At 38.0% G+C, this 13,889-nt stretch overlaps 1 protein-coding gene across 2 annotated transcripts in view; it reads left to right on the top strand.

The window, feature by feature from the left end:
- The window catches only part of ERLIN1 (ER lipid raft associated 1), a 35,126-nt gene that overhangs the window by 1,702 nt on the left and 19,535 nt on the right, over nucleotides 1–13,889 (top strand). For both annotated transcript variants that reach the window (XM_007470334.1, XM_007470333.1), the window contains exons 3-7: nucleotides 895–976; nucleotides 5,330–5,376; nucleotides 6,756–6,817; nucleotides 10,147–10,272; nucleotides 12,373–12,446. In XM_007470334.1, coding sequence (XP_007470396.1) covers nucleotides 895–976; nucleotides 5,330–5,376; nucleotides 6,756–6,817; nucleotides 10,147–10,272; nucleotides 12,373–12,446 — 391 coding nt within the window. The remainder of the gene's footprint in view (nucleotides 1–894; nucleotides 977–5,329; nucleotides 5,377–6,755; nucleotides 6,818–10,146; nucleotides 10,273–12,372; nucleotides 12,447–13,889) is intronic.

Raw genomic sequence — 13,889 nt, 5'->3', positions numbered from 1 at the left:
AACTTGCAAGATGTGCTTTCATGTTTCTCACATTCCAGAATTTGGTGAACAAGTCCACACTTATATCTATTTGTAGTCTTATCCCCTCACCCTTCATCTTTCCGTGCTAATTTGTTGTTGTTGATTTTATAGAGGCTTTATGCCCCCAGTATTTTTTTCTTTGTTCCAAATAAGTTTCTTTTTTATTTTAAAAAAATTGTTTAAATTGTTAATTTACAATGTTGTGTTTCAAGTGTATAACAAAGTGATTCAGTTATACATATATATATTTATATATATTATTTTTCAGATTTTCTATTATAGGTTATTACAAAATATTGAGCATAGTTCCCTGTGCTATACAGAAGGTCCTTGTTGTTTACCTATTTTATATATAGTAGTGTGTATGTTAATCGCCTCCAACATTTTAATTGCTTTGTAGGTAGATTAAAAGAATCTTGAGCATCAGAAATTTTCTCCTTCCTTGAAAGTTTGTGTTATCTATTTTTTATTCAGCCTGGTGATTAAATGTATTGTGTTTTGATCTGGCTCACGCTATGTACAATTAAAGTACATCAACTGAGAGCCATTCGAATTTTTTTCACAAGTAGTTCTCGAAAGGTTAAAGACCAAAGACAATCTTTATACCTGAGAGTGGTGCTGGAGACCCAGAGGTATGGTTGGTAGAACTTGTGAAACAAGGTGTAACATGGGCAGTTTAATTTGATCTTTTCACTTTTGTAGGCGTGGCAGATATTTTAGGGACCAGCAGCTGTTCATCATTAGTAACTCATATTAGTGAGGCTTTAGTAGATCAATAGCATGAGTAAGAGTGAATATTTATTATAGCATTTTAGATTTGGAAAGAGAATTTCTCTTTTTATAATCTTGTCAAATTGAAACATCTTTTTGCAGGGGAGGAGCTTTACTAACTAGCCCCAGTGGACCAGGCTATCACATCATGTTGCCTTTCATTACTACGTTCAGATCTGTGCAGGTGAGTGATTCCTAGGGAAGCCCCCACACTGGATAGTCAGGTGCGAGCGGAACAGTGACCACATTCATGGGTGGAGATAGAATTCCTCATTTCTTAAGCTAATGGTAATATTTACTTAATTGTAGGAGTTAAAAGTTCAGAGTACAGTTGTCACAGCATAAGTTATGGTTTTGAACCACGTCACTCTCTTGAGGTATATTCGAAGTATGAGCTAGGCAGCTTGGAAGGACTCACTTCTCCCATCTGTATAGTGGTATGTAGCAGGTTTTCTGTTGCTGCTGTCAAAATAAAAGCAGGACTTTGAAACACAACTAGAGATATAAACCAGTGATAACTTGGTTTAGAATGGTGTTTGGTTTCCATAGAGGCAAGCTCCTGGGCTACTGTTAACATGGAGGATCTGGATTTTTATACACAGCTTCTCTGCTTCACATTTTTGCCTGGAACATTAAGCATAATTTTATGTGGAACATTAGTGAGTGTTCTATTTTGACAGCATCCCAGAATATCTTAAATAAGCGGCTGGTTCTTGAGAACAGACACTTAGTAAATATCTTTTGAGGTAACAAGATGACAAAACAGGATTAGATTGTTACTACTTTGTGTGTGTGTGGCCTCTCCCATTGCGGAGCACAGGCTCCAGACACGCAGGCTCAGCGGCCATGGCTCACGGGCCTAGCCGCTCCGCGGCACGTGGGATCTTTCCGCACCGGGGCACGAACCCATGTCCCCTGCATCAGCAGGCAGACTCTCAACCACTGCGCCACCAGGGAAGCCCAGATTGTTACTACTTTTGCTGGCACTGTGTGATTATAACTCTTTGGATTCAGAAGTTTGTCTACTCTCCGCTGCTAATTTTTCAGGGCTCGGGAAAATTCAATGTATTTAATCTTGTAATTTAAAGTCTAGGCTTCCTGCTAAGTGAGTTTTCATTATGAATACTTAAATCCTCCAGATTTCTCTCCAATTCCCTTTTAGATGGCTTGGGGCAAGAATTGTGTCTGTTAAAGTGAAGTATAGTGTTCTTCCCCTAGTCAGACTGATTTCCATATTGTTTTCCCATATTTATTTTATTCACTCTTGCCTAGGCTGAAGCTGTCACCTCTTCTCTCACCATCTCCCTCTTTATTCCTTATTTCCTATCTAAATCTTGCCAGCCTTTTTAAGGCTCATCACAAATCCTTCCCCTCCTCTTCCATAGCCCTTAAAGTCTGTATTGTAAATTTTGGCCCTTGATCTTATTTCCTTTAATAATGTTGTCTTGTATTGTTCTCTTAAGTTTTTGTGTGAATTTTTTTTTTCCAGAAAGTCTCCAAGCTTCTTGAAGGCAGGGGTCATAACACGTTTATATTTCTGACCTTTCTACTTGTGGTGAAAGTTGTTAAGTTGAGCTGATTTCTCTGGAAGCGGTATGGTGTAGTGAACATGGGGCCAGAAACCTGTAAACTAGGTTCTGGCTCTGGCTCTGCCACTAATTGTTTACATGACTTTGCAGAAATCACTTAACCGTTCTAGACTTCAGTTACTCCTCTGTGAAACAAGGGGTTTTATTTGCATGAACCTGTCAACAGCTTAAATAGTTTATATTGATGTTATCAATGGCATCATCAGACCCTTAGAGATCAGGGGCTTTTTTAGACCTTGTTCAAAGCCAGGCAGATTTGTCTCTGCCTTCTTGGAGCTTAGTATGTTGAGTCATACTGATGCAGAGATATATAAAAGAGATACAGACAGTAAACAAATAGATTTTAGAATTTAATTACATATATAACAACTACACAGTGTGTGTGTTTATATATTTATGTGTGTGTGTGTATTCGTACATACACACACACACACACACACACACACACATAGAGTGATAAACTGTCATAAGAAATGAAAATGAGGGACTTCCCTGGTGGCGCAGTGGTTAAGAATCCGCCAATGCAGGGGACACGGGTTCAAGCCCTGGTCCGGGAAGATCCCACATGCTGCGGAGCAGCTAAGCCCATGCACCGCAACTACTGAGCCTGCGCTCTGGAGCCCACGAACCACAACTACTGAGCCCACGTGCCACAACTACTGAAGCCCGCGCACCTAGAGCCCATGCTCCGCAACAGGAGAAGCCACTGCAATGAGAAGCCCACGCACTGCAATGAAGAGTAGCCCCCACTTGCCACAACTAGAGAAAGCCCGTGCACAGCAACAAAGACCCAACTCAGCCATAAATAAATAAATAAATAAATAAATAATTTTATTAAAAAAGAAATGAAAATGAAATTAGTAAAAAGATTTACTGCTGGAGTCAGTGTGACTATAGAAATCGTCTGTCTTTATATGTGAAACTGTAACGTTCTAGGAAAGAATTATATTAATAAAACCCTTTTAAGAAGTTTTCATAAGAATGAGATAAACTTATTTTTAGGAATTTTTGGAACACATTAGAAGACATAGCTTATGTAAACAAATGGCTTAACAGACTTGGCATTTGAAAGGAATATTTAAGAAGCATCTTGGGGAAATGTGAGATCCCATATATGATGTAAGAAAAACAAACTATGTTTTGAAAAATATAAAAACCTTCAGCCTTTAAAATACATATTTATATAACAAAACCAAAGACTTTTAAAATAAACATTCATACTGGGGAGATTTTTGAGGTAATATGAAAGGAGTATAAAAGTACATGAAGATAGGATGTTAAATTGAAGATTTAACATTTGAACTCTTTCCTAGTTCTACTTGGTTTGAAAATTGACTAGAGAATATCCTTTAGGTTTAAATAGGAATGTATATTTAAAGTTGATTTGGAAGATGAATTTGGTGAATGTTTCGAAGGAAATAAAATAAATTGAGCTCACCTCTATCAACTTCCCTAACTCTACCTAGATCCTTTCACTAATGTTTACTATCACCCTTTTAACCCCAGACTTAACATTCTATTCTTTTTCCTCCTGGAATTTTATATGAAACTAGTTATCAAATCCCTTCTCTATTGTATCTCCTGGGTTGAAAGCTTTGAATTTCCATGGCCTTTTCTACATTAACCTAAATAAATTACTACTTTAGCTTCCCAGCTGGTTTTCTTGCCTCCAGATATGATAGATAATGAGAACCACAACACACATAAGCAAAGGAATGAAGGGAAAGTCCTATTTTTGAAAGGTTTGTTTGTGGCTGTGTATAAGGTGGACTGGGGAGAGCACAAACCCCCCAGCAAACATTCAGGGCCCTCTGCCTAACATCATCATGTTCTCTTCTCAGAGTTTCACCCCTCATCTATATTGTCCCTTCTGCTCCAGGCAAGCCAACTGCTTCCTGACACCTATACACATAGTTTGTCCTCAACTTTGTGTATTTGAATAGATACATATTGAATTTAAGATGCTTCTCTGCCTTATCTGTTCTTATTTCTCCTTCTCTAGACTGGGCTTATAAATATTTCACCTCAGAGAGCTTTTCAAATGATTATTTTACTCTATCACTTAATACCTAACAATTCAGTTTATACTCTGTTATTTGTATCTGTTATGGATTGCTTTGTAAGGATTTTTTCTCCTGTGTTGGATTGTGAGCTCTTTGGAAACAAGGACCATGCTTCTTTTTTCCACTGTATTCCATAAAATACTATGTTGCTCTGGGCTTAATATGGTGCAGTGTGTCCAGAATACACTCATTATGTGCTCACCTGTTGGAAGCCTTCAAGTGCAATAGGGAGTCATTCTGGATCCGAACCAAGTTGTGACAGGGGCAGAATAATTAAGTACCAGATGGTTGGTTCACAAGGAGGAAGCAGTGCTGATGGTGGCATTTCTGTTAAAAAGGAAATTGAGAGACTGTCCGAGAAATCTCTAGGACCTGAACTAAAATACAGACTATAGCTTTAGAGGAAAAGGTTGGTGTTGAGCTCAGGGGCTCCTCTGAGTTGAAGACTGCTTGTATGCATGTAATAGTTATCTTTTGCCTTCATTGTAACCATTAATATTAGCAGTGGAATCAGAGTTCAGAGTACAAATCCTAGCAGTAGTATCCTTGTGGGTAATCCATGTAGTTTGCAGTCCCAGGCCAGCTCCATGCAAATAAGGGACTGACTGAGAGATTGAACATTGAAACTTTCAGATTGAGCATTGAAGCTTCCTGGGGCATCTTGACTCAGACATTAACTGTAAAATATTCTGTCTCTAGTCTTTCATGTTTGCCAGGATACAAAAAGAAATTGCTCTGATAGCTAATCTTTGGGGACTAAAATTGTAATGGAGCTCTCCTGTACGTACGTACCTTTCAGCAGTTCTTTAGAGATTTTCCTTTGGGACCAGTGGTTCTTTGATGATATGTGTGCTGAGTATTGATGAGATATTTTTTCCTCCCCAGACAACACTGCAAACTGATGAAGTTAAAAATGTGCCTTGTGGAACAAGGTAAGCATTCCCCTTGCTTACCAACCTCCCTTTGGTTCAGATGTATTTTCTGTTCATAAGCTGTGATCACTTAAACATCTTTCAAATAGGCATCGTAGTAACCCAGGGGAATTTCTCTTCTGAGCATTATTTGAGAAAAGCCCTGTCTCCAAATAGGACCTTTCCATCTTAGGAGCCATTTTAAACTAACAGTAGATAGTTTAAAATGAAATCAGCTCACCTTGTCATCTGTAGTATTAAATGCCATCTAATTTAGAGTTTCTGATTCAGTAGGTCTGGAATGAGACCCGAGAACTTGCATTTCTAGCAGAAGTCCCAGGTGATCCTGAGCTGGTCTGAGGACCTTACTTTGAAAAATCACTGCTGTAAAGTTTGGGGGCAAGAAAGGCAAGCAAGGCCCAAATTATTTTTAGAGTATAATCAGTACATTGAATTGTATCAGAAGAAGAGTATAAAGTTCAGTGTATGTTTTAAATTCTGTATTTTAAATGACCAAAATATCACAGAAATGTTCTTAAAGAGGGAGCACATTCTCTCTGTTTGAAGTTAATGTATTTGATACAAGTTCTCCCTAGGTCTATCTGTAACTTTTTTATAGATTCCCTTTAGAGATGACTCAAAATTGGCAGCTGATGAGATGTTGGGTAAATTTTATTTTTATCTTCATGCTTTCATGTATTTGTCAGATTTTTTTCAGTGAGCAGGTATTATGCTTTTTTATCAGAAAAAAAATGTTGTTGTAAGTTGGTAGCAAGGTTTAGTTGTATAGTTTCAAAATCTCTTAACTTCATGTATCTTAAATTGAGGTTCACATGTTCCTCAGGGTCTGTGCTGGTAGGCCAGGAAGTATAGGAAGCCATTAATTAACAAGACCTATCTTTCTGGAGTGTCAGTTTTACTTCAAGGTTTGGGGGAAGATTCTTCTTTTCATATTAGAATAAATACAGATGAAAAGTAGATTAAGATAAAGCAGGGAATCAAAAGAATTTCAGCCTGTGGCTGGCCTCCATACCTCTGGGGAACCACTTTACCTGATTCCTTGATGGAGAAGTTTGAGAAGTGCACTGCCTTAGCTGTTGGCTTCATTTAACAAGGGCAAAGTGCTAAGCAGCTCTAGGTTATAGGTCTAGTCTTCCTGTGAGCTGATTTTGATCACAGCAGTTACAGAGGTGAGCTTTTGGTTATGAGAGAGCCAGGTGAGTGTGTGCAGGGTCATTTGAGTAGTGATCAGTGAGGTCAGTTTAATCAATCAGTAGTATATGTCTTTAGATTTTCCTTCTAAATTTCTATCATGTGGGATTTGTTTGATGATGTAGAAATAATCTAGGAAAATAATAGGTTTGTATTTGGCTCACATTTTTCCATTTCTCTGTTTTTAGTGGTGGGGTCATGATCTATATTGACCGAATAGAAGTGGTTAATATGTTGGCCCCTTGTGCAGGTATGGTACCCGTCTATTCTGTTATAGTTATAATCAGAGTATCTGTAACTGAGAGATTCTCTAAGGAATAGGAATAGATTCCCTAAGGAAAGTTTTATGACCTCATCCTTTTCTGATATATATTAAAAAAAATAATCGCTGGAATATTTTCCATTCCTAGGGAATGGCGACAGAAATAGGTCAACAGAGTTGACTTTCTGCAACTGTTTGGGTTACGCTGAGCTGAGTGTATCTAAGAACAAGACAGTCATTGATTATTTCTAGAATTTCTAGAAAGTAGCATTTTATCCAGTCAGGATGAGAAATAATATCCTTACATGTTAAAAGTCTTTAACTGATCAGTTCCTTGGCTACATTGATTTGTGACCATAGAAAAATCTTTTCTAGTTGAGATTTGGTACAACTTGCAAAGCAATCTGAAAGTCCTCAGTGTGGGGAGAACATTTTCTTGGTAAAAGATGAAAACTCACAGAGATGGAGTACTGTTCAAATCAAAAACTTAATTAGGAGTTCTGAAGTAAGATTGACCATTTTAATGTTTGATTTCTTTTCGTAGTTTTTTTTATTGTGATAAAATACATGTAACATAAAATTTACCTTCTTAACCACTTTTAAATATTCAGTGGACATTACATACATTCACATTGTTATGCAACCATCACCAGCATCCATCTCCATAACTCTTTTCATCTTGCAAAACTGAAACTCCCTGCCCATTAAACAAGAACTCCTCATGCACCCGCTCTCCCAGCCCTGGCATCCACCATTTCTGTCTTTCTGACATTTCTGTCTGTACTTTCTTTCTCCATGAATTTGACTACTCCAGGAACCTCATAAATGGAATCATATAGTATTTGTCTTTTTGTGACTGGCTTATTTCACTAAGCATAATGTCCTCAGGGTTCATCTGTGTTGTAGTAGCATGTGTCAGAATTTCCTTCCTTTTTAAGGCTGAATAATATTCCATTGTATGTATATACCACATTTTGTTTATCCATTCATCCATTGATGGACATTTGGATTACTTCCACGTTTTAGCTATTGTGAATAATACTACTATGAACATGGGTGTACTTGGGTTTCTTCGAGACCCTGCTTTCAATCAAAAGATCTGCCATTTTCAGAAGACCTAAATGGACATTTCTCCAAAGAAGACATACAGATGGCCAACAGGCACATGAAAAGCTGCTCAACATCACTAATTATTAGAGAAATGCAAATCAGCACTACAATGAGATATCACCTCACACCAGTCAGAATGGCCATCATTTAAAAGTCTACAAATAGCAAATGCTGGAGAGGGTGTGGAAAAAAGGGAACCCTCCTCCACTGTTGGTGGGAACATAAATTGGTGCAGCCACTATGGAAAACAGTATGGAGGTTCCTCAAAAGACTAAAAATAGAGCTGTCATATGATCGAGCAATCCTACTCTTGGGCATGTACCCAGACAAAACTATAATTTGAAAAGATACATACACCCCAGTGTTCATTGCAGCACTATTCACAATACCCAAGAGGTGGAAACAACCTAAGTGTCCATTGACAGATGAATGGATAAAGAAGATGTGGTACATACATGCAGTGGAATACTACTCAGCAATAAAAAAGAATGAAATAATGTCATTTTGCAGCCACATGGATGGACCTAGAGATTGTCATACTAAGTAAAGTAAGTTAGAAAGACAAATACCATATGATACCACTTATATGTGGAATCTAAAATGTGACACAAATGAACTTATCTATGAAACAGAAACAGGACAGACTTATAGTTGCTGTGGAGGAGGGGTGGATTGGGAGTTTGGGATTAGCAGATGCAAACTGTTATAGAGAATGGATAAACAACAAGGTCCTGCTGTATAGCACAGGGAACTCCATTCAATATCCTGTGATAAACCATAATGGAGAAGAACATGAAAAAGAATGTGTGTGTGTGTATAACTGAATCGCTTTGCGATACAGTGGAAATTAACACAACATTGTAAATCAACTATAATAAAATAAAGTTTTTAAAAAGATCTGCCATTTTATTTTTATCCTTATTACTAAAATTTGCATGCTTACTATGTCAGGATACTTTGTTGGCAAAAACAGTTTTAAAAGGTGAAGTTGGAGCCTTTGCGTTAAGGGGTTTTTATTTTACTTGAGAAGACATGATACTGACCTAAAAATATATATATATATGTGTGTGTGTATGTGTGTGTGTGTGTGTGTGTATATATATATATATATATATATAGGAATGTAAGGTCGTACTAAGTTTCATGTCACTGGTACAGGCACAAATAGCAAAAGAATTTCAGAAGAGAGAGCAACCTGTATTACTATCAAGTGGATTTGGATTATATTTTTCAGCAATTAAGTATTTTCCTGTCTTTTATCATCTACTTTCCCTGGTCACAAATCAGTGGAATGGACTATGATTGAAAAAATAGAAGGGGAGATAGGGCTCGTTTTCTGGCCAGAGATAAAGAGGAAACTATTGTATCACCAACTCATTTGGAAATGATCAAGAGGATGAGTTAGTCAGCGAGTATTTATTGATGGCCTGTTCATCTGTTGTGATCTGGAATCCAGTTACATCTAGTATCCTCCGTGGGAAGGCGAGTAGAGCAAGTCTTGGATTTGAAGGGAGAAAGCATGTTTTAATAAGTAGGGCACAGGTTCTGGCATGTTCTAGTATGTACCCTTAGGCACATTTCTGAAATTCTGTTTCTCAGTTTCATATTATGCAAAATAAGGAAATTTTTTGTGAGAATTAAGTGTTAATGTATATAAATTGCCTGATATAAAGTCTGGCCCAGAAATGTTAGCTTCTTTCCTTTCTAGCCTGTCATTTTTTTTTTTTTAAACAGGCTTTAAAAACTGCCTTTTTGAAAATGGTCTTTTGGAGCTGTCTCCTTCTTTAATTCCCACTGTTCCTCAATTAGTTCAGGCCCTCTTTACCTCTTAACTAAACTTTTACCTTGCAGTAATTGCTTTACAGTTCCCCTGCCTCTGATTTATATGCCTCACAATTCATTTTCACTCTGCTGCCAAAGTACAGATCTGATTGTGTCATGCCCTTGCTCAATTTTTGATGGTTCCTTATTACCTCCAAGATAATATATACTCTCCTTAGTATGGAATTTGAAGTTTGCCCATTAGTATTGCAAATGCAGTAATATCTGGAGAATAAGGCACAAGGAACACATCAAGGCTTGGAGTTGTGTTTCATGTTTTCACTATTTCATTGGCACTTTTCCTCATGTATATTTTATCACTGTAACTTTTACCTTGGCTGAATTAGAGCATACATGGGTGAACATGGATAGTACCTCTCTTTCAGTGTTTGATATAGTGAGGAACTACACTGCAGATTATGACAAGACCTTAATCTTCAATAAAATCCACCATGAACTGAACCAGTTTTGCAGTGCCCACACGCTTCAAGAAGTTTACATTGAATTGTTTGGTAAGTGTCTCATTTGTTTTAAATATATAAATAACCAATTAGAAATCTTGTTCAACTTGTCTGTGAATGCTATAATAATATTAGTAAACATGCTATTTGAGCATTTCTTCTGAATTTATAATAGAGCAATTGTCTTTAAAATATTCTTTATCTTAAGTTTAAAATTGCTTAAATTTGCTTAAAATTGCTTAAATTAAGCAAATAGTTACTCAAACAAGATATTTTAAGAATGATAACCATTTTCTGAAATACAAAGTATGTAACTTGGTAGAGATTGGAAAAAGATTATTTGTTACAAACTATGTTCTTTTTTAAAATTAATTAATTAATTTTATTTTTGGTTGCGCTGGGTCTTCGTTGCTGCAAGTGGGCTTTCTCTAGTTGCAGGGAGCAGGGGCTACTCTTCGTTGTGGTGCACGGACTTCTCATTGCGGTGGCTTCTCTTGTTATGGAGCACAGGCTCTAGGCATGCGGGCTTCAGTAGTTGCAGCACCCAGGTTCAGTAGTTGTGGCCCGCGGGCCCTGGAGCACGTGGGCTTCAGTAGATGTGGCATGTGAGCTCAGTAGTTGTGGCACACGGGCTTAGTTGCTCCGCGGCATGTGGGATCTTCCCAGACCAGGGATCAAACCCGTGTTCCCTGCATTGGCAGGTGGATTCTTAACCACTGTGCCACCAGGGAAGTCCCAGACTATATTCTGTTTTTACTATGATAATTTACTGAAAATTAGCTTTGTTGCTAGTTTAACAGATAATTTGGAGAAATTAAGAACCTGTGTCTTGGAGTTTCCCAAGACCCACCCCCACGTTTGATGATTTGCTGGGAGGACTGACAGGACTCAGTATAATCATACAGCTAAGATGTACTACAGCAAAAGGATACAAAGCAGAAGGAAAAGGCACTTGGGTGAAGTCTGAGGGAAATCAGGCACAAGCTTTCGTCTTCTCCCAGTGGAGTCATGCAGGATACACTTAATTACTACAGCATTGAATTGTAACAATACATGTGAGATGTTGCCTGCTGGAGAAGCTCATTAGAGACTCTCTACGCAGGATTTTTACTGTGGGCTGGTCATGTAGGTACCTTCTGCCTAGCATATACCAAAATTCCAGATTCCCAGAAGGAAAGTAGATGTTCAGCATAAAACACATTGTTTGAATAAACAGTTTAGGCACAGTGAGTCATTGTTATCAGTTCTGGGGATAGAGGGAATGCTCTCCAAATCCATGACCCCAGGTGACAGCCAGAGGCCAAATTGCAAACAGGCCTTTCTAAGGATAGTAGTTTCAGGCTTGCTATGTTGACTCTCTTCTGTACAAGTTACTTTAGGGAAAGCTCTGGCCAGGGATTGGGTTGCTGCTATTGGCTGCTCACTTCTCCCTCCTGGAATTCTTAGTGAATTTCTTAGAGGCAGGCATAGGGATGGTTAATCAATTTAGAAATCTACCAATTGATTCCTCATTGATGATTGAGAACTATTGGGGTGGTGTTTGAGAATACTGGTCTGTCCTTAATTGTCACATCACTGGTTATTTAATAATGGGGAAGGTACTGTTGAGGTGGATAGAAAATTCATGAGTTACAAAGCCAAGTGAAGTAACATCTTTATTGTCCATTCTTGTGTGCTTCAAGGACCTTCCTATGAGCCTTTCCCCCACCCTCTCTTTTTAAATCCAAAATAATTGGCAGAGGTCCCTGGAAATGAAATTTAGTTATTTGGGAATTTGGATAAAGATTAACTGAAGATGAAAATTTGTTTTTTTAGAGAATCAGGATACATATTAAGTAACGACACTGAATTAAGATATTAGAAACCTGGATTCTCCATTTATTTGATAAACTTCAAGTAGCTGGTTGTCATCTTCCCTTAATTTCTTTGTTCGGTAATTCCTCACAATTTTTCCTCACACAAAAGGAAAACTCTCTCTCTCTCTCTTATATATTTGTTTTCATATGTGTGTGAAATGGTTTAAGCTCTATAAAAGAATAGTACCATGGAAACTTTAGGTCTAATTATGATTGGTTTTGTTTAAATGTTAATACAATGTAAGGAAATTTTTTTGAGTGTAATGAGAGCTGTTGTTCTTGGCTTCAAAAACAGATCAAATAGACGAAAACCTCAAGCAAGCTCTGCAGAAAGATTTAAATGTCATGGCCCCAGGCCTCACCATACAGGTAAGCCCTTCTCCTAGGGAAATTCTTTGGGAATTTTGAGAGCTTTGTATTTAATTGTCCTTTCATCAGACTGTTTATTCAGCAGTTATTTAATTGTAGTGCTAGGGTGATTTACAGAATATCTTTCTCAGTTATGGGTGGCATTTTTTTCTGAACTCTTAGAGGGAACGGATAAGCTGAGGCTCTTGCAAGGAAATAAAATCCGTATACAGCTATGTATGTGTGTGGCATTACTAAGATACAGTAATGGTTGGGCTTCCCTGGTGGTGCAGTGGTTGAGAGTACGCCTGCCGATACAGGGGACGCGGGTTCGTGCCCCGGTTCGGGAGGATCCCACATGCCGTGGAGTGGCTGGGCCCATGAGTCATGGCCGCTGGGAGAGGCCACAACAGTGAGAGGCCCGCGTACAGCAAAAAAAAAAAAAAAAAAAAAAAAAAAAAATTGTAATCGTTATAAATCAGTTTAAGACTAATCCTTGCCCTCAGTAAGATTATGAAAAAGAATTTCACGTATAAAATTTGAATAATAATTCTAGAGAAAGTATTAATTGACGGATGAATTGATTGGATGATTATTGCTCTCACAGTTTAAAAAACATTTCAAGAGAGTCTGCCTGGAAATGACTGATTGAGTTGAGATTTTATTGATAGGTAGGTCTGGAAGAATTAATAGGATTTATAAGGTGGAAAAGAGTAAGGAAGATATTTCAGGTGGGTGGAAAGACCTGAGTAAAAGCAAGGTAGCAGAAGAATTTAGTGGTGGTGTGGTGGTGGCAGTGGCATTGGGAGATAGAATGGTGAGAATAACTGCTTTTTTTGGGTATTTTTTCAGATTGGGTCGAAATCCACTAGTACGTTCTAAAATCAATTTTAGTGGGTCATGACCAGCATTTTAAATAAGATGGAATTGAATAGGAAAAGAAACCCGAGCACATGGCATGTAGTAAGTTAAAGTATCAGTCTGTGAGGCTTTTGTTTGTTTTACATAAGTGTGTGGGGTAGGTGTTAATATTGGGTGTCACTGTAAGATGCCTTTTCTACTGTAGTCATGGTCAGTAACATTAGAACGCAGTGGCTTTGGATCTGGATTACCTGAGAAGTGGTAATGTGGCTTCTGTAATGTCCTTTCTTAGTTTCTAGATTGCACTGCTTCTGAGAAGTGTGCATTCACTGTGGGTGATCGTATGCGATCTCATAAACCAGTCTTGAGAACTTCTGAAGGTTTTCCCCTGTCCTCCATCTTGCTATTATCTCTGCCAGGTGCCTGAGGGGGAACTGCCAAAGTTAAGGGTTCTTTTGAAATGTCCCAGAGCTAACTTTGTAAAACTCTCTTGGTTGTCCTGGAGCAGCTTTTCAATCTTAAAGATAATGTGAATGCCACAGATTCCTAGATTCTGCTCAGGTCGTTACTTGGAGATCTAGCTCATTCTTCTAAACAGCCCTC

This window comes from Lipotes vexillifer, unplaced genomic scaffold, assembly GCF_000442215.2.
Source record: "Lipotes vexillifer unplaced genomic scaffold, Lipotes_vexillifer_v1.1 scaffold916, whole genome shotgun sequence".
Taxonomy (NCBI): domain Eukaryota; kingdom Metazoa; phylum Chordata; class Mammalia; order Artiodactyla; family Lipotidae; genus Lipotes; species Lipotes vexillifer.
The sequence above is the reverse complement of the archived record's forward strand: the minus strand, read 5'-3'. Positions and strand labels throughout refer to the sequence as shown.